Source organism: Anolis sagrei, chromosome 4, assembly GCF_037176765.1.
Source record: "Anolis sagrei isolate rAnoSag1 chromosome 4, rAnoSag1.mat, whole genome shotgun sequence".
Taxonomy (NCBI): domain Eukaryota; kingdom Metazoa; phylum Chordata; class Lepidosauria; order Squamata; family Dactyloidae; genus Anolis; species Anolis sagrei.
In genome coordinates this window covers 140,297,407-140,321,704 of record NC_090024.1, presented here as the reverse complement: position 1 = coordinate 140,321,704, position 24,298 = coordinate 140,297,407, and the positions used below count along the sequence as shown (strand labels likewise).

The 24,298-nt window shown below is 46.7% G+C and overlaps 1 protein-coding gene and 1 long non-coding RNA gene across 3 annotated transcripts in view; both read left to right on the top strand.

Moving 5' to 3' along the window:
* The first annotated feature begins 5,063 nt into the window (after positions 1 to 5,063).
* Positions 5,064 to 11,719, top strand: FOXA2 (forkhead box A2). The gene is made up of 2 exons (XM_060774072.2): positions 5,064 to 5,209; positions 9,567 to 11,719. The coding sequence occupies exons 1-2, from the start codon at positions 5,123 to 5,125 to the stop codon at positions 10,860 to 10,862; spliced, it is 1,383 nt and encodes a 460-aa protein (XP_060630055.2). The 5' UTR covers positions 5,064 to 5,122; the 3' UTR covers positions 10,863 to 11,719.
* An 8,514-nt stretch (positions 11,720 to 20,233) lies between these two features.
* The window catches only part of LOC132774209 (uncharacterized), a 65,188-nt gene continuing 61,123 nt past the window's right edge, over positions 20,234 to 24,298 (top strand). For both annotated transcript variants that reach the window (XR_010909747.1, XR_010909748.1), the window contains exon 1: positions 20,234 to 20,316. This is a non-coding gene — a long non-coding RNA (uncharacterized lncRNA). The remainder of the gene's footprint in view (positions 20,317 to 24,298) is intronic.

The following is a 24,298-nucleotide window of genomic DNA, read 5'->3' as shown; positions in this document are numbered from 1 at the left end:
GCCAGCCTTGCATGCCCTGCATGGGTTGACCAGGTGGCAGGCCCTCGCCACCTCGCCCTGCCTGCCAGTCACCTGCGGTCTCCGTTGCTGGGAGACTTCTTGCTTGCTTGCTTGCTTCCTTTCTTCCTTCGACCCCGCCGCCGGCTTCCAGGGTTGGCTTCCTGGCTTCGTTTTCGATGCCAGCGGTTGGGCAAGCGACGTGGGGCAGGGCATTGTTCAGGAGGGCGGCTGAATGGCGGAAAGAGAGAGCCCCCCCCCTTCTCACTCGTCAGTTTGGTGCCTGCCCGAAACGGCCCCGACTGAGAGACTCGGAAGCTGTTTGTTTTAGTTACGAAATCTTGCAGGTGGCACCAAGGTAAAGAGCCTGGCTCGCTTGCAATGTCCTGGGGAGAGGGCGGCTGGGGGCATTGATTCTGAAACGGGGGGGGGGGGGGGGGGTCCCGAGTCCGACCCCAATTGGGAGCACCTCAGCTCAATGTTGAGGCCCCAAAAACTTAGGCAACAGGAGAAAACTTTCTGAATGCCACCCATTTGCACAAACGTGTTAGCAACGTCATGCAGAGTTCAGAGTGGACTCTGCAGAAAATGCTTCAGCTGTACTCCACTAACTAGAGAAAAAAAATAAACTTAAAATCCGGTTTCTGCCTCCTGGGGTTTGTAGTTTAGGAAGAAGGTTTCAACAGCGTCACAAAACTAGAAGCCCCAGAATTCTGCAGCAGGCAGAAACCGGATTTTAAGTGGATTTTTTCTCTAGTGTGATGGGAAACCAGCATGTTTAACACAATGTTAAAGGGGGGGGGGGGGGAGGCAGGACATTCTGCTGCTCATTTTGCTCTAGTTTTTTTATGAATATCTCATCCAGTCTCAACCAATTCAACATAGTTTGTGGTCGCCACAAAAAACGAAGTTTCTGGAGTATAACAACTACTTTCAAAGTAAGTGCCATACAATTAAACAGGAAATAGCACTTTCAAACCAGGAACAGAACTTATTTATAAAAATATTGGGTTGTTGTAGGTTTTTTCGGGCTATATGGCCATGGTCTAGAGGCATTCTCTCCTGACATTTCGCCTGCATCTATGGCAAGCATCCTCAATGGTAGTGAGGTCTGTTGGAACTAGGAAAAATATTACTTACTGTTAGCATTAATGTTGAATGTTATACCTATTTTATATACCTGGGGTCACTTAAAAGGGGTCAGGAGTGGAAAAGGTTCAGTAGCCCTGTCCTAGAGGTTGCCCAAAGCATTGCCAGAGCAACCACCCAGGTATGCTGCTCTTGGACATAGAGGCTCCATTCAGGTTTCTCGACTAACTGGCTGGTCATCCCCAGAACCAGTACCTATTATCTTCTATCGAATAATCCGCGTCCACGCTACTCTCTCCTCCCCTATCTCGCACCGAAGACGGTTTTTAGAACTTCATCAAACTATAGAATGAATCCACTTTAAATCCGGTTTCTACCTCCTGCAGAATTCTGGGGTGTGTAGTCTAGTGAGGCTGTTAAAGGCTCCTTCCTAAACTACAAATCCCAGAATTCTGCAGGAGGCAGCAACCGGATTTTAAATTGATTTATTCTCTAGTGTGATGAAGAGGCATCCTGAAGACAATGGTGGGTAATTATTCTGATAGAGTCATACCATTTCCAGGAGGTGGGGCGGAGAGAGAGCCGCAAAAACAGCATCTTCAAGACATGGGATTTTCCCAAAGCTCTTGAAACCGAAGCACGGAGCCCTTCGCACATCTGAAAAGTTTATGCCCAACTTTTCAAAGAGCCGGCTCCATTTCAGTGGAAGGACCTGGCCAAACCGCCTCTGAGTATTTAAAACCCTATAGAATTCACTTAAACAGATGGGTGACTTGAAAGCACACACACACAATGTATTTGAAGCTGCCACAGTACTGTGTTTTTAGTGTGATTATTATCAATTGTTCCTCTGTGAGGCATGCTGGCTCTGGGTAGTGAGCTGCACTTTCCCAGGTCTCTTCAGAGTTTATTATTTTATATTGAAAGAAAAAAGTCAATGTTCCTCCCTCCCTCCCTCCCTCCTCTTTCAGGCCTGATCTGAGCACTTGCAAATGCTATGGCTTGTAATAAGTTAATTGGGAAAGGAGCTGGTTGACATCACCAACATCATGAGCATCAAATTAACCCTTTTAAAGTAACTGATAGCCGCCTTCCAGACAGGCCCTATATCCTAGGATCCCATCCCAGGTTTTCTGCTTTAAACCGGATTATATGAGTCCGCACTGCCAGATAATCTGGGATAAATAGAAAACCTGGGATCAGATCCTGGGATATAGGGCCTGTCTGGAAGGGGGGGGGGGGCATCAGTTATTTTAAAGGAGTAAATTGGGACTCATGATGCTGGTGATATCAACCAGCTTCCTTCACAATTAACTTAGTACAAGCCATAGCATTTGCAAGGGCTCAGATCAAGCCTGAAAGAGGAAGGGCCCTGAGTCTACTACTTCAAAGTGTCTGAATAAGTAGGAAAAGTGCACCCACAACTCCTTTATCTTCACTTTTACAGGGAAACAGTGTGGCGTAGAAGCTTGAGTGTTGGACTATGAGGAGGAAAGTTAGCCATAGAAACCCACTGGGCAACCTTGGGCAAATTATATTCTCTCAACCCCAAGGATAAACCTGCTTTGAATAAACCTGGCCAACAAAACCCTGTTGTAGATCGGGGTCAACACACCCTGTACTGTACTGGAGAGTTAGTGGTTTGAGTGTTAGTCCCAGGAGCCCTGGGTTTGAATCTCTGGCCCCATATAAAATCCAGACAATCTGATTTGAACTGAATTATATGGTAGTCATAATCATCATCATTGGGGATAACTGCGAGTCTGAGTAGGATGGACTTCCAAGCATAGGGTTGTGGCGTGGGTCCATAGGTGACTGTGGAGACCTATTCTAGACCTGCGTGTTCTTCCACAGTGAATACAATGGTTTCCAGATGGAAGGCGGTTCTGTTTAGCACTGTTCCAGTGCAAAACCGATAATCCGGATTATTTGCCTTGAAAATCTGAGGGTCCTTGCAGAAGGCACTATATCCCAGGATCCAATCCTAGATTTTCAGCTTTATATGAGTCCACGCTGCCAGATAATCTGGGATAACAGAAAACTTGGGATCCGATCCAGGGATATAGGGCCTGTCTGGAAGGGCCCTGAATTATATGGCAGTGTAGAAGGGGTCTCTGTCAGCCTTGAAAATCTCTTAGCTCAGGACTTCTTCAACTTTTCCACTCTGGACACCAAGAAATGTTTATGTGACCCCAGGGAATATATAGATATATAAATAGGTATAGGAATATATATATATAGGAATATATAGATATATAAAACCCTAACATTGACGATAGTATTTGCAAGGCTTACTAAACAGGCCGGTTTCCTTTTTATGAAGTACAGCTCAAGCATCTGCTGCAGAGTCCACTGGAAACACAGCACAAGGGATTCATGCCAGTGCCTAAAACAGCCACTAGGTGACAATTGAGAAAAGTTTGACAATTGCCAAATGTTCTTGGGACCTGAACATTGAAAATTAAACTGTGGGGTCAGGACTGGGAAGGGACCTAAGGCTCTTAGGGCCCTTACATACATCCCTATGTTCCAGAATATCAAGGCAGGAAATCCCACATTATCCAGACCCTTGATCATTCTTAGTCGCCCTCCTCTGGACACATTCCAGCTTGTCCACATATGGTGCCCAGAATTGGACACAATATTCCAGGTGTGGTCTGACCAAGGTAGAATAGAGGGGTAGCATGACTTCCCTGGATCTTGGCACTAGACTCCTATTGATGCAGGCCAAAATCCCATTGGTTTTTTTGCGGCAGCATCACATTGTTGGCTCAAGTTTCATTTGTTGTCCATGAGGACTCCCAAGATCTTTTTCACACCAGAGTCCCCCATTCTGTATCTTTACATTTCATTTTTTCTGCCTAAGTGGAGTATCTTGCATTTGTCACTGTTGAACTTCATTTTCTTAGTTTTGGCCAATCATCTCTCTAATCCAGGGGTTCTCAAACTAAGGGGAGGGAGCGGATATGGCCCTCCAAGGCCCTCCAAGGTAATTTACCTGGCCCTTGCTCAGGGTTGTGTGTTTTCAAGTCTGAAACTACTTGAAAACACACAACAACAACAACAACAACTCTATCTCATCAGCCAAAAGCAAGCCCACACTTCCCATTGAAATACTAATAAGTTTATAGGTATTTGTTAAAATAGTTCTTCATTTTAATTATTGTATTGTTTTTAAGTGTTTTTTGCACTACAAATCAGATATGTGCAGTGTGCATAGGAACTCGTTCGTTTTTTTCAAATTATAATCCGGCCCTCCAACAGTTTGAGGAACTGTGACCTGGCCCTCTGTTTAAAAAGTTTGTGGACGCCTGCTCTAATCTGTTAAAATCGTTTTGAATTCTGCTGCTGCCTTCTGGAGTACGGGCTATCCCTCCCAATTTGGTGTCTCCCACAATACTGGAATATATGGCAGTGTGGACTCAGATAACCCATTTCAAGACAAATCTTGTGGAATTTTGATATTCTGAGACCTAGGCTTGTTGGGAAGGGCCCACAGAAGAGGGGAAAGGGGAAAGGGGGGCGAGGGAATCCCAAGGCAGGCGGGGATCTGCTGCTTATTCAAATGGCTGGGTGAGGACCTGGGGATTGGAGGCTCGCTTGGCCGCCGGCCGCTATATCTCTCCGGCGCCCACGTCACTGCAGCACTTGGGTTCCTCCTCCTCCTCCTCTTCCTCCTCCTCCTCCTCCCTCCCTTCTCCTCCTCGCCTTTGCCTTCGGCTCTGGGCGACTCTTCCCGGCGAAACCCACCCAAGCAGTAGCCGAAGCGGCAGCAGCAAGGCGTCGAAATCGCCAGCAGGGAGAACCCCCAAAGCTGAGCGAGTTCGCCCCCCTCTTTTCCCCCCAGATCGAGGGAGGGAGCAAGGAAGGGAGGGAGAGAGAGAGAGAGGGAAAAGGAGGGAGGGAGGCAAAGAGGGAGGGGGCTGTTTTCCTCTCTCTCCCTCTCTCTCCCTCTTTTTTTTGGTGGCGCTCTCTCTCTCTCCCTCTCTCTCCCCCTCCGTCGCCGCTTGTTGTGGCTGTTAAATTTTAAACTGCCATGCACTCCGCTTCCAGTATGCTGGGAGTCGTGAAAATGGAAGGACACGAGCACGCGGAGTGGAGCAACTACTACGGCGAGCCCGAGGTAAATGGCAACGCGGGTCTTGTTTGCGCGCGGATGTGCCTCTCTCTCTCTCTCTCTCTCTCTCTGTGGGTCTCTCTCTCTGTGTGTGTTTGTGTGTGGGTCCCCCACCCAATCCCCAAGCCGCCTCCTCCTGCGGAAAAAAACACACAGGACTCCCTCGCCGCCGCTCTCCCTCGCCCGCTTTTTATACAACGCGGTGTTAGCCTTGAGATAATATTAACTTTGTGATCAAATATTGACTTGCGAAGCCTCCAAATCCTTTTGCCATGCCTAGCCGCGCTATCCTAACAAAGTTGTGTTTGGCAGACAGAGAGGTTGGGTTTGGGGATGGGGGGGGGGGGGGGGAGGAAGGGCATGGGGGGAGGTAGAAGGAAACGGGGAAAGCGGGGGGACGAGGGAGGATGGCCAACCTCGAGCGGGGAAGTCATCAAGGTGGAAGGGGAACACTTCCCACCTGAACTTTCTCCTTCGCCCCACAAGGACTTTTGCCCGATATCCTACATTTTCCAACATCCTGGCGGAAAAGTTTCACGCCACTTCCACTTCGGTTTGAAACCCAATCCTCCAACCCAGTGGATAGAAAGGCACATCGGAAGGCAACTTGCCGTCTTAGATCCGGCTCGCTGTGCTAACATTACACACTTGGGAAGAGTAGACTCTCCTAGTCCAGCTGGAAAAACTGCAGCTTCCGTTTCCTTCTCCAATTCTAAACACATGGGAAAGAAGTCCCATTGGTCTCAGATGCCCTTCCTTCCCGGTCAACCTGTTTTTTAGGTTGTAGGTTTTTGCGGGCTATATGGCCATGTTCTAGAGGCATTCTCTCCTGACGTTTCGCCTGCATCTATGGCAGAGGTAGTGAGGTGTTTTCTCCTTAGCAAGGTGCATTAGGGATCTTAACCTAGGGATCTTAAGCAAGGTGCATTAGGGATCCCTAATGCTTCTTCCGAAACCTATAAACCAGCTTTTGATGTTTCCATCTGATTCCTTTACCCCCTCCCCCCCCCCATCTTCCCAATCTCGATCCTAAACATTTAATAGGCGACCTCCCACTGAAAAAAAATTGAGATTTAAAACGGGAAGAGTGGGAACCCAAGCTATTAAGAAAACTGGAATCCCACTTAGGTGGGATTAACACCCAGGTCCTATTCTTTCACGCTTTCTTTCATTCTGGATGAACGCTGCCATATAATGCCGTTTCGGAATGCAGATTAACTCACTGCATTGAACTGGATTCTATAGCAGTGTAGCTTTAGATAATCCAGTTCAATGGCGTTAATCTGCAGTGTAGATCCAACCCTATACTGTCATATAATACCAGCCATAGATTCTGACCAATAATGTAGTTTGAACATTAAATGCTCAGGGTAGAACTATATGATGCTGTTTGAATTGCAAGATATATGGGTCTACCTTGATCATTTAAATTGCATTATTGGCCAATGGAGAACCAGCCTCAATTAGGTGCCTTTGCGGACCAGAAGCTAACTATGGACACGATCCAGGCACCTTTTGGCATTTAATCGAGAGAGAGAGCCCTTCTACACTGCCATATAAAATCCTTATCTGCTTTGGAACTGGATTATATAGCAGTGTAGACTCATATAATCCAGACAATGTGGATTATCTGTTTTGGTCATCTGAATTATAGGCAGTGTAGATCCAGAAATGTTGACGATTTCTGTGGGGCTTCTCAGCCAAAGGCTTGGCTGAGAAGTATATTGACCATGACATACAAAATTTGTGTCGACACAAACAATCTGAAACATTATAAATATTTCATAGCTAGGATATAAAGTTATATTGTGGTATGTAAACTTCCATTCATATCACAATTTCTAATGTTTTTTAAACAAGTTGTTTCTAAATCTTGAGATCTCAGAGTTGCATTATTCAATATGTTAGGAGGGCTTATGCTAGGAGAGCAAAAAACATTGAACAACCAATTTCTCTTCATATAAAGATGCTGCCATTGTCTTTTGGAGCCAGCTTTAGTTTGGGGTTTCCTGATCCCCTTCGCTCAGTGTTGGGATCACCCAAAATTTGGCAACAGGGAAAAGGTTTCTGAATGCCACCCGTACACACCAATTGGACGTGCAGGCTGTGTAGTGAACTCTGCAGACAATGCTTCAGCTATGATTCACCAAATAGAAAGTCAGGAGCCCCCATGGCGCAATCCCTTTGCGGAGGTTGAGATAGGAGAGGGTATAAATGTCCATAATAAATAAATAAATAAACCCTTGCGGAACCAGGGAGCAGGGTGAGCTCCCGTATGTCAGCACCAGCGTCTAATGGGGGGACATGAGAGAAGCCTCCCACAGGATGGTAAAACACCCCCTGGACAACGTCCTTGCAGACGGCCAATTATCTCACACCAGAAACAACTTGTAGTTTCTCAAGTCGCTCCTGACACATACAGGCTGTTTAAGCAAGCCTTGCGAATGCTGTTGATTATTATCACTATGTCACAAAATTTGCAAAAGGTTCTGTTTCTGGTTTTAGAGTGTTGTTTCCTGTTTTATTGTACGGCACTACTTACTTGGAAAGCAGTTGTTATACTCGAGAAACTTCGGGTTTGTGTCTGCCGCAATCTAGGCTGAATTGGTTGTGACTCTAATGAGTATTCATTGAAAAATAATCCAAGGTGTGCTGCAGGATGTCCTGCAAAAACACAAGTTTTTGCAATTTAATATGCTCTTCCTATGTTTTTATGATAGAACCGATTAGGAAAGATATTGATAGTTCAGGAAGAACAACAATATTATAATAATAATAATAATAATAATAATAATAATAATAATGTATTGTCGAAGATTTTCATGGCGGGAATCACTGGGTTGTAAGTTTTCCGGGCTGTATGGCTATGTTCCAGAAGCATTCTCTCCTGACGTTTCGCCTGCATCTGTGGCAGGTATCCTCAGAGGTTGCGAGACCTCACAATCTCTGAGGAAGCCTGCCATAGATGCAGGCGAAACGTCAGGAGAGAATGCTTTTGGAACCTAGCCATACCGCCCGAAAAACTCACAACAACCCAATCATAATAATACCAATAATAAAACTTTATAACCCTCCCTCTCTCCCCAAGGGAACATAGTGTTATGATTAGTGATGTTTAATTTTTATACCGATTTTATTATTTCTCGGAAGACTTTATTCTCTCTTTGTGTCAGGAACATCTTGAGAAAGTCGCTTCTGGTGTGAGAGAATTGGCCGTCTGCACGGACGTTGCTCAGGGAACACCCAGATATTTTACCATCCTGTGGGAGGCTTCTATCATGTCCTCGCATTAGAAGCTGGAGCTGACAGAAGGGAGCTCACCCTGCTCCCCGGATTCGAGTCACCGACTTTTCGGTCAGCAGTCCTGCTGGCACAAGGGTTTAACCCATTGCGCCACCGGGGGCTCCTAGTGAAGTTAGGGAAGCTCTTTCTTTCCCCTCCTCACTTTGCTTCCATTTAGTATACAGTCCTGAGTGGAAGCTGTAGACAGGGTTCCAATGGCGAGTGTAGAACCAGGCGGGTTTGGGGGTCCGTGGACCCGATCCAGGCCCCTTTTACAATCCAGATTATCAACATTAACTGCTTTGAACTGGATTATATGAATCTACACTGCCATATAATCCAGTTCAAAGCAGACAATCTGGATTGTATATGGAAGCAGAAGGGGACCCAGGCAAGTGTGGGCTTTTATGGCTGGGGGGTGCGGAACTTTGTCCAGGTTGGGGTGTTGTGTGGTTTCCTGGCTGTATCGAAATGTTCTAGCTTCATTTCCTCCTGCATCTGTGGCTGGCATCTTCAGAGGATCTGACTGTAGTCAAGCGAGTGGAGTATAGACACCTGTGGGGTGTCCAGGTTGACTTCCTTGGTGGGTTGGAGCTTCACAGCCTGCGGGGCCTCATAGTAAAGCTTTGGGGTGCCTGCTGGGGAACAGATTGTGTTTTGTTCCAAAAGATGGGGACAGAATCATTAGGTTTGTAGGTTGTAGGTTTTTTCGGGCTATATGGCCATGTTCTAGAGGCATTCTCTCCTGACGTTTCGCCTGCAAGCATCCTCAGAGGTAGTGAGGTCTAGTTAGAACTAGAAAAATGGGTTATCATTATCAACTGGGGGGGGGGGAGGGATGGTGACCAAGGCAGCTAACACCCCCCAACAAAGTAATCCCGTCAGGCAGGAAGCAGCTAGGCTTTGAAGCTGCAAGGCCATTGAAGGTGGCCAATTGCAACATCCACACTTGCCTCCAGCAGGCAAGAGTTCTTTCTCCCACTCTGGACATTCCACAAAGATATAAACCTTTGGAGTTGCCCGCCAGGTTAACGGCTCCCTTCTTGCTTTCCTCTCCCCACCCGTGTCTCCTCCTCTGCAGGGCTACTCCAGCATGAACGCCGGCCTGGGCATGAACAGCTACATGGGCATGGCGGCGGGCAACATGGCGGCGGCGGCCTCGGGCGGCTCCTCCATGGGCATGGCCTACGCGGGGGGCATGAGCCTGTCCCCGGGCGCGGGGGGCATGGCTGGCATGGCGGCCCACCTGAGCCCCTCCGGCTTGAGCCCTCTGGGCGCCGGGGCGGGCTCTATGGGCGCCTACTCGGCCCTGAGCCCCGTGGGCGGCGGAGGGGGCCCTTACGGCGGCGGAGGCGGCGGCGGAGGAGGGCAGGGCCCCGTGGGAGTGGGCCTGTCCCGGGCCCGCGACGCCAAGAGCTACCGCCGGAGCTACACGCACGCCAAGCCGCCCTACTCCTACATCTCCCTCATCACCATGGCCATCCAGCAGTCGCCCAATAAGATGCTGACGCTGAGCGAGATCTACCAGTGGATCATGGACCTCTTCCCCTTCTACCGGCAGAACCAGCAGCGCTGGCAGAACTCCATCCGCCACTCGCTCTCCTTCAACGACTGCTTCCTCAAGGTGCCCCGGTCTCCCGACAAGCCCGGCAAGGGCTCCTTCTGGACCCTCCACCCGGACTCCGGGAACATGTTCGAGAACGGGTGCTACCTCCGGAGGCAGAAGCGCTTCAAGTGTGACAAGCCGCCGGGTCCCAAACAACAGCAGCAACAGGGGCAAAGCGGCTCCCCGGCAGCCTCTTCGTCGTCCTCGGGGGGCTCCGGGAAGAAGCCCCCCGCTCAGTCCGCCCCGCAGGAGCCCAACGGCACCCCGGAGTCGCCCCACGCAAGCGTCTCACCCTGCCAGGAGCACAAACGCGGTCTGGGCGAGCTCAAAGGCCACCCGGAGCCCTCCCCGTCGCCCGCCCAACAGCAGCAACACATGCTAGCCCAACATCACGCCGCCCACGCAGGGCTCTCCCACGAGGCCCACCTCAAGGCCGAGCACCACTACGCCTTCAACCACCCTTTCTCCATCACCAACCTGATGTCCTCGCCGGAGCAGCAGCAGCAACAGCAGCATGTGCCCCACGCCCACGCGCACCCCCACGCGCACCAGCACCCCCACCCGCACCAGCACGTGCCCCACGCCCACCACAAAATGGACCTCAAGGCCTACGAGCAAGTCATGCACTACACCAGCTACGGCTCGCCCGTGGCCGGCAGCCTGGGCATGGGCCCCGTCACGAACAAAAGCGCCCTCGAGGCCTCGCCCCTGGGGCCCGACGCCGCCTACTACCAAGGGGTCTACGCCAGGCCCATCATGAACTCGTCCTAAAGAGACGGCAGCCCTCCCTTCCCTTGCCCACTCATCCATCTCGATTCCACGCGGGGACAAGGACACGCGTGGGTTCGCTTTTTCCCCCTCTCTCCCCTCTAACCAAGACATTGCTGGGAGGGAAGGAACTTGGGGCCCAGAAAGCGACCCATTACCCCACCCACGCAAAACAAAAGTCCAGAGGACTGGGACAAAAAAAGTTTGTGAGGGGAAAAATGTTTCTAGGAGAGGGGAGAAAACACTAAACTTTGGCCTCTTGCCCTCCGCGTTGAGTCCATGTTTGCTGTTCTGTAACTTTCCAAGCCCTCTCCCGCGGCTCTTCTTTCTCCTTGACTTGGAGGGGGAAAGGTGTGGGGAGGGGATGTCGGTGTCCCAAAGCCGTGGGAAAGGAGAATCCTTCTCCCGGGACTCTTCGTCGGATTTCCTTCGAGGTTTCTTTCCTTTATGCGTTTCCTCGTACGTTTTTTTTTCTTTCCTTTCAGTCGCAGGGAGTTCTTATAAGTATATATCTATTTTTGGGGTGTGTGGCAGTGAGGCCGAACTGAGTGTACGCGTGTGTGTATGTGTGTGTGAACCCATGCTAGATTTGGAAACGGGATCAAAGACTGTCGAAATCGTGGGGGAAGAGAGAGAGAGAAATGAAGGACTTTGGGGTTGTGATTTCACCCGCGAAGGGTTTGATGTGACCGGGAAAGGGAAAACGACTCTCGGATCGAATTAATTTATCGTTTCTGTATGCTTTATTTATGGCTTTTGAACCTGTATTCTGGTAACGACCCACCAACCCCCCCACGACCCTATATTAAAATGCTGTTGGAGATTCAATGTGTTGTCGAAGGCATTCGTGGCCTGAATCTCTCGATTGCTGGGAGTTTTCCCGGGCTGTATGGCCATGTTCCAGAAGCATTTTCTCCTGTCGTTTCGCCCACATCTATGGCAAGCATCCTCAGAGGTTGAAGGGTCCCTTCTCCATTATTATTATTATTATTATTATTTTAAAAATCCCTTCCTAGGAATGTTAGAATTTCATTATTTTATTCCATGGCGTACATGCCTTGGGACCAGATCGGAAGAAGTCAGCAATGCCATCAACCAACAAAAAAATTACAAAGCCAGCGGACTGGATGGGATCCCTGCTGAAATCTTTAAAGAGGGAGGACCTGAGCTGACGCACCAACTCCACCAGCCCATAGAAAAAGTGTGGGTGACTGAGAAAATCCCAGCAGATTTCAAGGATGCCACTATCATCACTCTCTTCTTATGGCAAAGGGGTAAACGAGAAACCATATGTCGCACAAACCATGATTTGAAGTTGCATTTCTTTGCCTTGTCTCAGGGTTTTTCCACACAGCCATATAACCCAGAATATCAAGGCAGAAAATCTCACAAAATCTGCTTTGAACTGGATTATCTGAGTCCACACTGCTATATATCCCAGTTCAAAGCAAAAAAAAATGTGGGGTTTTATTCAGCTGTGTGGAAGTAAATCCCATTGAATCAGCTGCTGGCCTCTCAGTCTTGTCTATATAACTAAAAATGTAATGTTCATTTGTGGGATTAACATAACTCAAAAACCACTGGATGAACTGACACCAAATTTGGACACTATAAACCTATCAGGCTAATAAGGGACCATCACTCATAAAAAAACACTGAAAAACACAGTGGAAGGGACTTTAAAAGCCAAACAACAAAATTTACATTACAACGCATGCGGAAAAACCACATATATACACATACAAAACACATATACACAGACTGGGCCACAGCAATGCGTGGCAGGACGGCTAGTAGAAAATAATAAAGGATATATAACACCCGACGCCCTAAATCTTAGACCTATTTCTGGATATATTTCACCTGCCGATTTCAAAAATGGCCCCAGTTTCCCCCTATCAGCTCTAGCTTTTGAGATACAGAACATATGCCACCTAGCCATCTGCTCCCTACAGAAAACTACCATAATCTAAAAAACTAGAGCTGATGCAGTCTATCCAATGCAATGTTCTGAATCAGCGCCCCAAATAACCCCAGGAACAGACCTAAAAACCAAGGCACCAAGAATTTTTTGCTTGTTTTGCTGTGTAATATATTCTCGCCTCTCTGTGTTTTATCAGGACCTCCTACAATTACTGTAAATGCAGAAAGTCTCACCCTTGTCAATGAGATGCTTCTTTACTCCCGAGCAACAGCACACTCAATATGTCTACTTCCACTCGAGGTTTTTTTGTTTGTTTGTTTTTTGTGCGCCAGAAGCTTGAGAAACTGCAAGTCGCTTCTGGTGTGAGAGAATTGGCCGTCTGCAAAAACATTGGGGGGGGGGTGGTTAAGTAAATGTGTAGACTAGGAATGGAAGGCTAGACTTACAGTTCAAGTGCTAAATCTTCAATGTATTGATCCTACGAACAGTACTTTCGGCGGAGAAGGCTAAAGACCTTGTAAAACTACAATTCCCTTGCGTCCATAACCTTCAGCAGTGGATATTCCTTCTGGGAAGAAAAATAATGGACGTCACTGTAAGTGGAACAAAGACTGTATAAGTGCCTTCAAGTCGCCTTTTAGCTCTATGGATTTTACTAGGGTTTTTTTTAATGCAAGGGATGATTTTGCCTATAGAAACAGTCCCGAGTTACAAACACCCGAGTTTCATAGTTAAGGACGGGGTGAAACAACAGGAAGTGAGAGAAATCTATCTCTTGGAAGGGAAAAACACTCCTGAAAGAGTTATCATGGGAAAAAGGTGTTATCACTAATCCTTGTTTCCACAACAAGGCAATTTTTTAAAATCAAATTATCATAAGGACAGAGAATGAGGTGAAATCTTCTGCACAGGGGCACAGACAGCAAAGGAAACACTGCAGGGTGTTCATGTTCTCTATACTATCCAAAGCTAATGTGTGTGTGTGTGTGTATAGTAGGTAAAGGTTTTTCCCTTACATTAAGTCCAGTCATGTCGGACTGTGGGGGTTGGTGGTTATCTCCATTTCTAAGCCGAGCCGGCATTGTCCATAGACACCTCCAAATTCATGTGGCTGGCATGGAGCTCGGTTACCTTCCCGCCGAGTGGTACTCACATTTGCATGTTTTCGAACTGCTAGGTTGGCAGAAGCTGGGGCTGACAGCGGAAGCTCACACAGCTCCCGGCTTCAAAGGTCAACAAGTTTAGCAGCTCAGCGGTTTAACCCACTTGGGGGGGGGGGGGTCATATGTGTGTGTGTAGTTACAAGCAAATACAACTTAAGAACAAACCTACAGAGCCTATCTTGTTCCTAATTTGTGGACCACCTGTATTCCTTCTTCTGAAATATAACCTTTCTTGGAAGTCTCCCATCCAAGTACTATCCAGGGTTGGCCCAGCAAATCCTGCTGAATTAAATCGTTTCCTACTACATATGCTTGGAATTACGCCTAAACGTAGAAATCCGCTTTAGGCATATTTAAATTGGGTGAATTTTATAGACAGAGATCCTTGAAGATATTACAATTCGTTTTTGCCTCGCCTTCTAAATATTCAACATCATTAGAAGGAGGTTACTCAACGGGCTTCCTTCTCATTCTCTCATGCCCCTTCCACACAGCTGAATAAAATCCCACATTATCTGTTTTGAACTGGAATATATGGCAATGTGGACTAAGATATCCCAGTTCAAAGCAGATATTGTGGGATTTTCTGCCTTGATATTCTGGGTTATATGGCTGTGTGGAAGGGCCCTCACTCATTCATGCATCTTGTAAACCAGATTATCACATGGTGAGAGTGCGTTGTTGTTGCCATTATTATTATTATTATTATTATTATTATTATTATTATTATTACATTATTATTATTTATTATATGTTCACTGATGAAAAAGAAACACAAAACTTCCTTAGCCATGGCACCAAGTTTTTATTTATTGACAATATGATATTTTGGGTGGAAAAGTCAATATGAATCTTGAGACCAACATATAGGTTTGTAATATAAGTGAATACATTCAGGTATCTCTGCTGCTCCATCTCCGTTTTAACTAGAGACAACTTATAATAGCACCTTCTGGGGAAACTTCTTCCAGCTATTAAAACAAGTCTGAAAATATCCTCCTTTCTTCTGGTCCTAAAGTCCTCCATCCTTCCAGCCCTGTTTCCATTAGGCCTCTGCTGCCAGGTAAGCTTGTTGGGGACTACAGCTTTAAAGCATCCAGATGTGCTTTATTTCTGACCCCATCTACACTGCCATATAATGCAGTTTGAAAATGCAATGCAGGCCGTCCCCAAGTTACAAACATCCGACTTACAAGTGACTCATAGTTAAGGACAGCTGTGAGACAACAGGAAGTGAAAGAAATCGACCCCTAGGAAGGGAAACTCACTCCTGAAAGAGTTATCATGGGGGAAAGGTGTCTCCACTGAAGCTTTATCACCAATCCTTGTTTCCACAACAAGCCACATTTTTCAAAATCCAATTATCACTGGGTCAGAAAGTGAGGTGAAATCTTTTGAAGAGGGGCACAGACAGCAAAACAAACACTCAGGAAGGCCAAAGGTGTTAACCCTTCCTTATGCTTCCCAAAGCTATCTAGATCTATATATCTAGATCTATTTGGCTGGAGTTACACTTTAAAAAGTACCTGTTCCAACTTACATACAAATTCAACTTAAGAACAAACCTACAGAACCTGTCTTGTGTGTAACTTGGCGACTGGCTGTATATGGGCAGTGTAGACTCATTTAGTGCAATTAAACCACCTTATATGAGTCTACACTGAACATATAATGTAGTTTCAAACTGTGTAGATGTGGCCTTATACACTTAACCAATGCTTCCTTAGGCAATGAGATTAAAATGGATACATTCCATTCAGGATGAGATTTCATTCCCTTCTAATAGTGCAATATTTTGTACATTTACTCTGAAGTTCAAAACTGAGTTCAGATATGGGTTGCCAATGGGTGTGAGAGAATTGTTGAGGCTGAGAGAGTGTGGCTTGCCCAAGGTTTCACTTTGAATCCTGATCTCCAGAGTCATGGTCCAACACTCAAAGCATTACACTAAACATATCCCCAGGATTGGGGCCCCAGAAGTGTCTTTGCAGTATAGGCAGAGGGACCTGACTGATTTCTACCTTGTTGCATAGTCGTATATAGCAGTGGCTCTCAACCTGTGGTTCCCTAGATGTTTTGGCCTTCAACTCCCAGAAATCCTAACAGCTGGTAAAGTGGCTGGGATTTCTGGGAGTTGTAGGCCAAAACACCTGAGGACCCACAGGTTGAGAACCACTGCTATATAGACACACAGAGCTGAGGATAAGGTTCTCCAAATTTCACATAACTTACTTGCAAATAAAATAGCCAGGTTTCCAATGCTTGGCCAGCCTTTGACCCCACAGCTGTTAGGGGAAACATTTCCCACAGTGATCTGGTGAGGAGGGACAATTGGGAGTTGAAGTCTGAAGCAGCTGGAAAGCCACAGGTTGCTGGGACTTCACCCGTTTTTGTCAGGACAGGAAGTCTGGCTATGCAGGGCCCTAAATGTAGTATATGTGGCTTATCTCGGGGTGACTTGTAGGTGTGAACCTATCCTACACCTGAAGACCAAAGCAGGTTTTACACATCACATTCGGGCAAGTATCCTTCAGGCAAATATCCTTCTGTATCATATTAATAACCCAATCCTTTGAATTAAATAGACTTTGACTAAGAAGAGTGTCTGAAATATGTTACTAGATTTTGCAGTCCTCTGTTATTGCTGACCAACAAGAATGCATAGGAGTACAAGCTTTCCTGTCAATAATATCAAATTAATGGGTCTCCCTTTGTCAAGGTTTAAGATGGCCAAAACACCGAAGGAAAATCTAAGTGGGTTGAGGGTTGAATGAAAAGTTATGCCTCCACCTTCGTAACTCCTCAACAGATGGCAGTACTGGTATGCAACAGATACTGGCTTGTTCAGTAGACTCTCCTCCACAGTTCCATTTTGTCAGGAAACCTTAGCATTGAACGGTTGTGTTGTTAAAGTGCAAAGTATGGAACCCTGCACAGACATGCAGTCATTGAATTCTTGACAGCAGAAAGTGGCACCTCAAAGGAGATTCATCAGATTCATCAAGCTGTTTATGTGATTGTGTTGATGTGAGTACTGTGCTTAGTTGGGTGAGTAAGTTTAAATATGTTGAGATGGGAACCTCTGACTTGCTTGACAAACAAAGAGTTGGACTTCCTGTGACAGCAACCACTGAGTTTCACAAGCAAAAGGTTGACAGATTGATTCAGGACCATCATTGTATCACTCAGAGAGAAATTTCAAGCAAGTTAAAGAGCACATTCTAAGGATTATTTCTGTGTTTGATTTATTAAAATATTCCCACCCAAATCCAATACTGCGAGAACCATATGCCTTCCACACCACACAATTGTAGTGCTATGCTTCTGTTTTAATTGCCATGGAAACCTGAATTCTCAGTCAGGGAGTTTGTCTGATGTTTCCACCAAACTGCACACCTAGGATTCTGTAGGATATTGCTATGGCAGACAAAGTGGAATCATAACACTACAAAACCGCATAGGGTGAAAGAGGCCAAGTTCTTCAGGCACATGCATTCTTCAGAACTTCAACAAAGGCCCTATTCTCTTGGAAAATAGTTTATGGGGTTAAAGTTGAGCACCCTGGATCAAACACTACCTAAAACTTTCAGATTAATTCAAAATAGTCCTTTCTCATTAGCTTATCATTCTCAGCTGCAGGCTGCTAGGCTGAGGAAGGTAGGAGCTGCAGCCCAATGTTCCTGAGGTCTGCCAGACAAAGGAAGGCCATTTCAAATACTTTCTAGTTAGTGTCCTCTCAATCAGATATAGCTACTCATTGTCATTGATCTGGTTTCTAGCTGGGTGAACTGAAAGTTGTACAGCTAAGTAACACTGCTGAAGAACTAACTCAGACTGAGAACTGAGGCCTAGGCATTATCTCTTTAAAGCCAGTTACTTTTTGCTTCCCATCTCTTCTTGTTTTACTAAACCAAAAGTTGGGACCATGGACAGAGAACTATGGGAAATGTTTCCTTTTAAATACACACACATACACACCAAGCTCATAAATGCAGACCACACCACTAAGCCAAGGGGGTGGCTGACTCAAGGTAGAGACCTGAGAGAAAATACCACACAAACACTGGAATCCTGTTGGTGGCATACAGACCAGAATTGTTCTACTCCTATTTATCAGACAGCTCTGAAAACTCACAGTAACCCAGTGATTCTGGCCATGTAACCCTTTTTCAACTCAATAAGAAAATCAGATGCTTCTGTCAAGACCCGAGGGCGAAACAAGCCCGCCTTCCCTCTAATCTGATTATTCTCCATCCGACATCCCACTGATCTGATTTAATGCAAGCAGATTCCGTCACTGAAATTTTAAAAAAGTATTTGTTTCCTCCAGAACCCAGGGCCCTTCCTCACAGCCCTATATCCCAGAATATCAAGGCAGAAAATTCCACAATATATGCTTTGAACTGGGTTATCTGTGTCCACACTGCCACACTGTTCAAAGCAGATAATGTGGGATTTTTTTTCAGCTGCCTGGAAGGGGCCTGAGAAGACACCAACATGCTTCCGCTGTAAATATAATCCAGGGTTGAGGTGGCTTCAGCAAAAGTTTACCTTGATATATCCCACAAGATCTGCTTTGAAATGGGTTATCCGAGTCCACACTCGGTTCAAAGCAGAACATGTGGGATTTTATTTAGATGCGTGGAAGGGGCCTGAGAAGACATCAACATGCTTCCTCTGTAAATATAATTTCTCGTCCAGGGTTGAGGTGGCTTTCGCGAGGGTTCACCTTGATTTAGCCCACAAGATCTGCTTTGAACTGGGTTATCTGAGTCCACACTGCCATATATCCCAGTTCAAAGCAGATAATGTGGGATTTTTGTCAGCTGCCTGGAAGGGGCCTGAGAAGACATCAACATGCTTCCCTTGTAAATGTAATCCAGGATTGAGGTGGCTTCAGCAAGTGTTTACCTTGAGGTATCCCACAATATCTGCTTTGAAATGGGCTATTTGTGTCCACACTGCCATATATTGCAGTACAAAGCAGATATTGTGGGATAAGTCTCGTTGAAGCCACCTCAACCCTGGAAGAGAGATTATATTTACAGGGGAAGCATATTGATGTCTTCTCAGGCCCCTTCCACGCAGCTGAATAAAATCCCACATTATCTGCTTTGAACTGGAATATATAGCAGTGTGGACTCAGATAACCCATTTCAAAGCAGATATTGTGGGATAAGTCAAGGTAAAGCCTCGTGAAAGCCACCTCAACCCTGGAGGAGAGATTATATTTACAGGGGAAGTATGGTGATGTCTACTCCGGCTCCTTCCACTCAGCTGAATAAAGTCCCACATAATCTGCTTTGAACTGGAATATATGGCAGTGTGGATTCAGATAACATTTTCTGCCATGATATTCTGGGGTATAGGGCTGTGTGGAAGGCTCCCCACATGCTTCCTTGACACTTTCAGCTGAAAAATAAAGACTAACGCGAAGGGGGGGGGGGGGGAGAGGGTTGCACAATCCGGGCTCGGCGAGGACACACACGTTGTGAAGCAAAGCGGAAAATGTGTGTTCATTACCACATAAAAGGCTCCCGCGGCGAGGCCGAATGGGGGCCCGGGATGGGGGCGATTGGGCGGACAATGGGGAGCGAAAGGGATGCTCTAACCTGCCCCTTTGCGCCGCGGTCGTTGGAAACCACTTAGCTGCCTGATAAGATATCCTTCGGGCCGGCTTCAAAAGGGGAGGCATGTCGGGTGGGCCAGCGGAGGGGATGAGGGAGCCGGGAGAGAGGTATCATTGGGTTGCCGGATTCCCTTTTGCGGGGAAGGTGTCACTGAGTTGCCCGATTCCCTTCTCGGGAGGGAGATGTCATTGAGTTGCCCGATTCCCCATCTTAATGCCTCGGATCAGGTTTTCCAAACAGAAATAAGGAGAGGCCGGTTTGCAACTTTGCAACATACTCCATCCTCTTGATCTTCAGGCCCGCGCGAGTGACGCGTAAACACAACCAACACTAATAACAACAACAACAGTAAATCTCACTTCAAATTCCAGGAGGGCGAACTTGAGAGTTCAGTCAATTTGCACAGATATTAGCACTTCGGGGGGTGGATGTGTGCGTGTGTGTTCGGGAAGGGGGTGGGGGGTGGCGGCGGTGTGTTTCCTCTTTACTCCTTCCGCGCCCCGTTGTGCTTTAACTGAATTTTATAACGCTGATCGATATCTGGGTAAAATATTCATTTTTTTAAACTCGCGGGCTCGGGAAATCTTTGCTTTGTGCTAAAGTCAACAGTGGCGCCCATAAAGGCGGCGGGGCCGCGGCGAGGCGGCGCAGAGCAGAGCGAGAGAGAGCCTGGCGGATGGGCCGGAGATGCCGCCTCCGCCTCCACGCCGCCGCCGCCGCCGCCGTGCCAGCCGTGCCAGGTAGGCAGGGAGAAGGCCCCGCGTGGCTCCCGGGACGCAGGGCAGGGCTGGACGAGGGGACAGGCGGGGAGGAGGGGAGGGAGCCCTCGATCGGAGGGGGGGGGGGCAGGAGAAGCAAGGGCTCCCAACCGGCTCGCTTCGACCTGGAGGAGGATGGATTGGGTTCCTCTTCTGTCTCTGGAGGTGGAGAGCCCCTTTCCAAGCCCGTTCTCTTTGGGCCCTTCCACACAGCCCTATATCTCAGAATATCAAGGCAGAAAATCCCACAATATCTGCTTTGAACTGAGTTATTTGAGTCCACACTCAGATAACCAACCTGCTTACACATATTATTTCAGAACATAGAAATGCTGGACCACTCATGTCAGGCTACTGAAATCCACAAGCATGTGGACAATTTCAACAGAAATAGGAAACAATGGAAATGAACACAATCTGACTACCAGTATTTTAAAAAACTCAAGCATCAGGGCAGTAAATAAAGAGCAAGACTAAAAATAAATAAATAGGGGAATTCCAGACAAGAATCAATCAGGGCCAGCTAACACCTCCAAACAAAGGACCCCCCCCCCCCCCCGCCACCATCAGACAGGCTTTGAAGCTATAAGGCAATTAAATGCTCATCAAGGTAGCAAACTCTAACAGATAAGAGTTCTTTCCCCCACTCAGATAATGTGGGATTTTCTGACTTGATATTCTGGGAGATAGGGCTGCGTGGAAGGGCCCTTTGTTCTCGCAAGGAGACCCACCTCACCTCTCTTCCTTTCTGCTTACACACCTATCTTCCTCCTCGCCGCCAAATCAAACCCACACTTAACCTCAACCTCCTCCTCCTCGCTCTTCTTCCCATTGCCACCTTCTCCCTGGGTCATGAAATGCCTCCCTCGCAGGGGGAAAGAAGAGCAAGCATGCAAAAGCCTCCAACGGGCTGAGTGGCAAAGGCGGAGGAGTTTTGGCAAGGATGCCTAAGTCGCATTTCAAAACAGGAAAAGGAAGTGCGGACAAAGGGCTCTTCTGGGGCAATTGCTGGATTCTGTCTGAATCTACACTGCCAGACAATCCAGATTGTTAGATCCTGCTTCTCATGTGGGACATGAGAGAAGCCTCCCAAAGGAGGGTGAAAAATAGGATGGTAAAAAACCCGGGCACCCCCTGAGGAACGTCCTTGCAGACGGCAGACAGTGCGGACAAAAGGCTCTTCTGGGGCAATTGCTGGGTTCTGTCTGAAGCCACACTGCCATATCATCCAAATTATTAGCTCCAGCTTCTCATGAGGGGACATGAGAGATGCCTCCCACAGGATGGTAAACGTCCCTTGGACAACTGTCCTTATAGACGGCCAATTGTCTCACACCAGAAGCTATGTGTGTGTCGCTCCTCATTTTCTCTCTCTCTTTCTCTCTCACACCTTTCACACATAAATATACAAATCAAAGAATCCACATTATCTGCTTTGAGCTGGTTATACGAGTCGACTCCACGCTGCCAGTTTAAAAGCAGACACTCTGGATCTTATATGGCAGTGTAGATCCAGCCTCAGGCCCGTTCTGCGCTGTTCTATATCTTAGGGTCTGGTCCCAGATTATCTTCTTATCCCAGGTTATCTGGCAGTAGAGACTCATAATCCAGTTCAAAGCAGATAACCTGGGATCAGATTTAGAGATATAAGGGCAGTGTAGAAAGGGCCTCCGCTTTGGACGAAATTAGAGAAATCCTCATAGCATCTTCCCAAATTTTGTAATGCTGCTGTAATTATTCTGTGGCTTTTACTTTATGGGATCCTGGGATTTGTAGTTTCCTCAAGGCGCTGAGAATCCTCTGTCATACTTGCTGTAGTTCAGGAAAGAAGTCCAACAGAATTTGAGGGATTTCATTAGAAGACAAATCCTAGTATAGTATCTTATTATTATAATTATATTATTATATAATTATTATATAATTATATTATAATATATTATTATATATTATAACTATATAATAATATATTATTATATATTATAATTATATTCTTCTTCTTCATCATCTTACCAGCTGTTAGGAAGCACCTGGAGGGAGGGCTGAAATCTGTCTGTCTGTCTGTCTGTCTATCTATCTATCCATTCATCCATCCTCTTGTGTATCTATCTATCTATTCATCTATTTATCTATCTATCTCTCGGTCTGTCACTCTATCTATCTATTCATCTATTTATCTATCTATCTCTCGGTCTGTCACTCTATCTATCTATTCATCTATTTATCTATCTATTTATCCCAAATCATCTGGCAGTGGAGACTCACATAATCCAGTTCAAAGTAGATAACCTGGGATCAGATCCTGGGCTAGAAGGGCAGTGTAGAAGAGGCCTCAGCTTTGGAAGAAAGGAGAGAAATCCCCACAGCCCCTTCCCAAATTTTGTAAAGCCGCTGTAATTATTCTGTGGCTTTAACTTTATGGGATCCTGGGATTTGTAGTTTCCTCAAGGCGCTGAGAACTCTCTAGCAGAGGTGCTGAGGTCCAGGAAAAGAGTTTGGGGCACTTCATAAGATGACAAATCCTAGGATGGCGTAATGGGAGGGTGAGAGAAATCTAACTGTTTACAGTTGTGCGGGGAACTTCCGGTGGGCAGCCTGCTCTTTCCGCCACAGAGGGAAGGGCTCCTTTGGCGCGCGGCTTCTATACCGTCTAGGAAAGGGTCACTTCCAAAACATCCTCGTCTATAGCTCGTCTAGGGGAAAACAAAATGTTGTTTATTGGCCTGTATTCCCATAGATGTCCATTTCACACTTGGTTTGGGGGATACTGGATCTCCGAAAGGTCCTGCTAAATGGAGGTCTTTTGTGTGTATGTTTTAAACACGAAATCTCTATAATTAAGTGCATAAGGGGTTCTTTTCGCGGCTCGATCGCGCACAATGTTCCTCGCGTGGGCATTTTGCCCAGTTTCCCATATTCTAATGGAATCCGAACAATCACGCTCCCTTCTCTCTCACTTCTTTCAAACTACAGGCATTCCAAAGGGAGGGGGTCAGATCCAAGGGCTTGTTTCACTAGAAAATAAGGCGAGAGCCCCCCTTATTTCCTAGATTTGGGGACTGAGGTCTGTCTCGGAAGCTCCTCCATTGCGTTGGAGCGGGGACGTGGAAAGGGTGGTGGAGGAGGGGGACTTCTTCATCTGATTTCCCCTCCATCTAAAGGGACGTGACAGCTTATATTTCCTGAACAAGATGGGATCGCTGGAGGACACACACAGAGGCTAATGGTTTTTCAATAATTAATACTCTCCTAGCCCAGTGGTAATGCGGCCTCTCGGATTTGTCAATTACTTGTCATTAAATGAGTGTCTCGCCACGTCCTTCGCTTTGGGCCCTTTGATGGAGGAGGGCTGAGGAGGGGAAAGGGATTCACCTCTAGCCTCCTTCCCGAAGGGGAAAAAAAATACACGGCGAGACTGAGAAAGGCCCTCCTTTTGAAGGGCAGCAGGAGGGAGCAAAGGGGGTGCAAAGGAGGCGGAAGAGAGGAGGCATTTGTTGGGGCGCGGTGGAGAGATCCAAGACCTAAACCCGTCCATTTTCGCATTTACCAATACTTATCCCCTTTCCTCCCCGATTTACCGGGTTTGGCAAAGTCCCAAAGCAATAGACACCTCTGTAACTAACGAACAGACTACTCGCTTCCTCCAGGAACAATCTCCCTGTTGTAAATGGGTCTTTTATGTGTCTCCTGATCTTCCTGTGAATTTTTTTTTAAAAAAAGAAGCCCAATAAAAGAGGAATTTAACCGTTTCCTTTCCATTCCTATTATTATTATTATTATTATTATTATTATTATTATTATTATTATTGAGCCCCCGGGTGGCGCAGTGGGTAAAACCCTTGTGCTGGAAGGACTGAAGACCGACAGGTCGCGGGTTCGAATCCGGGGAGAGCTCGGTTGAGCCCCCTTTATATGCTCCAGCTCCTCATGCGGGGACATGAAAGAAGCCTCCCACAAGGATGGTAAC

What these genes read in the sequence shown, in the direction of transcription:
- FOXA2 (XM_060774072.2), top strand. Translation starts at nt 5,123, where the DNA reads ATGCACTCCGCTTCCAGTATGCTGGGAGTCGTGAAAATGGAAGGACAC. An exon ending in ACTACTACGGCGAGCCCGAG is followed by an intron (nt 5,210 to 9,566) that starts GTAAATGGCAAC and finishes CCTCCTCTGCAG; the next exon opens with GGCTACTCCAGCATGAACGC.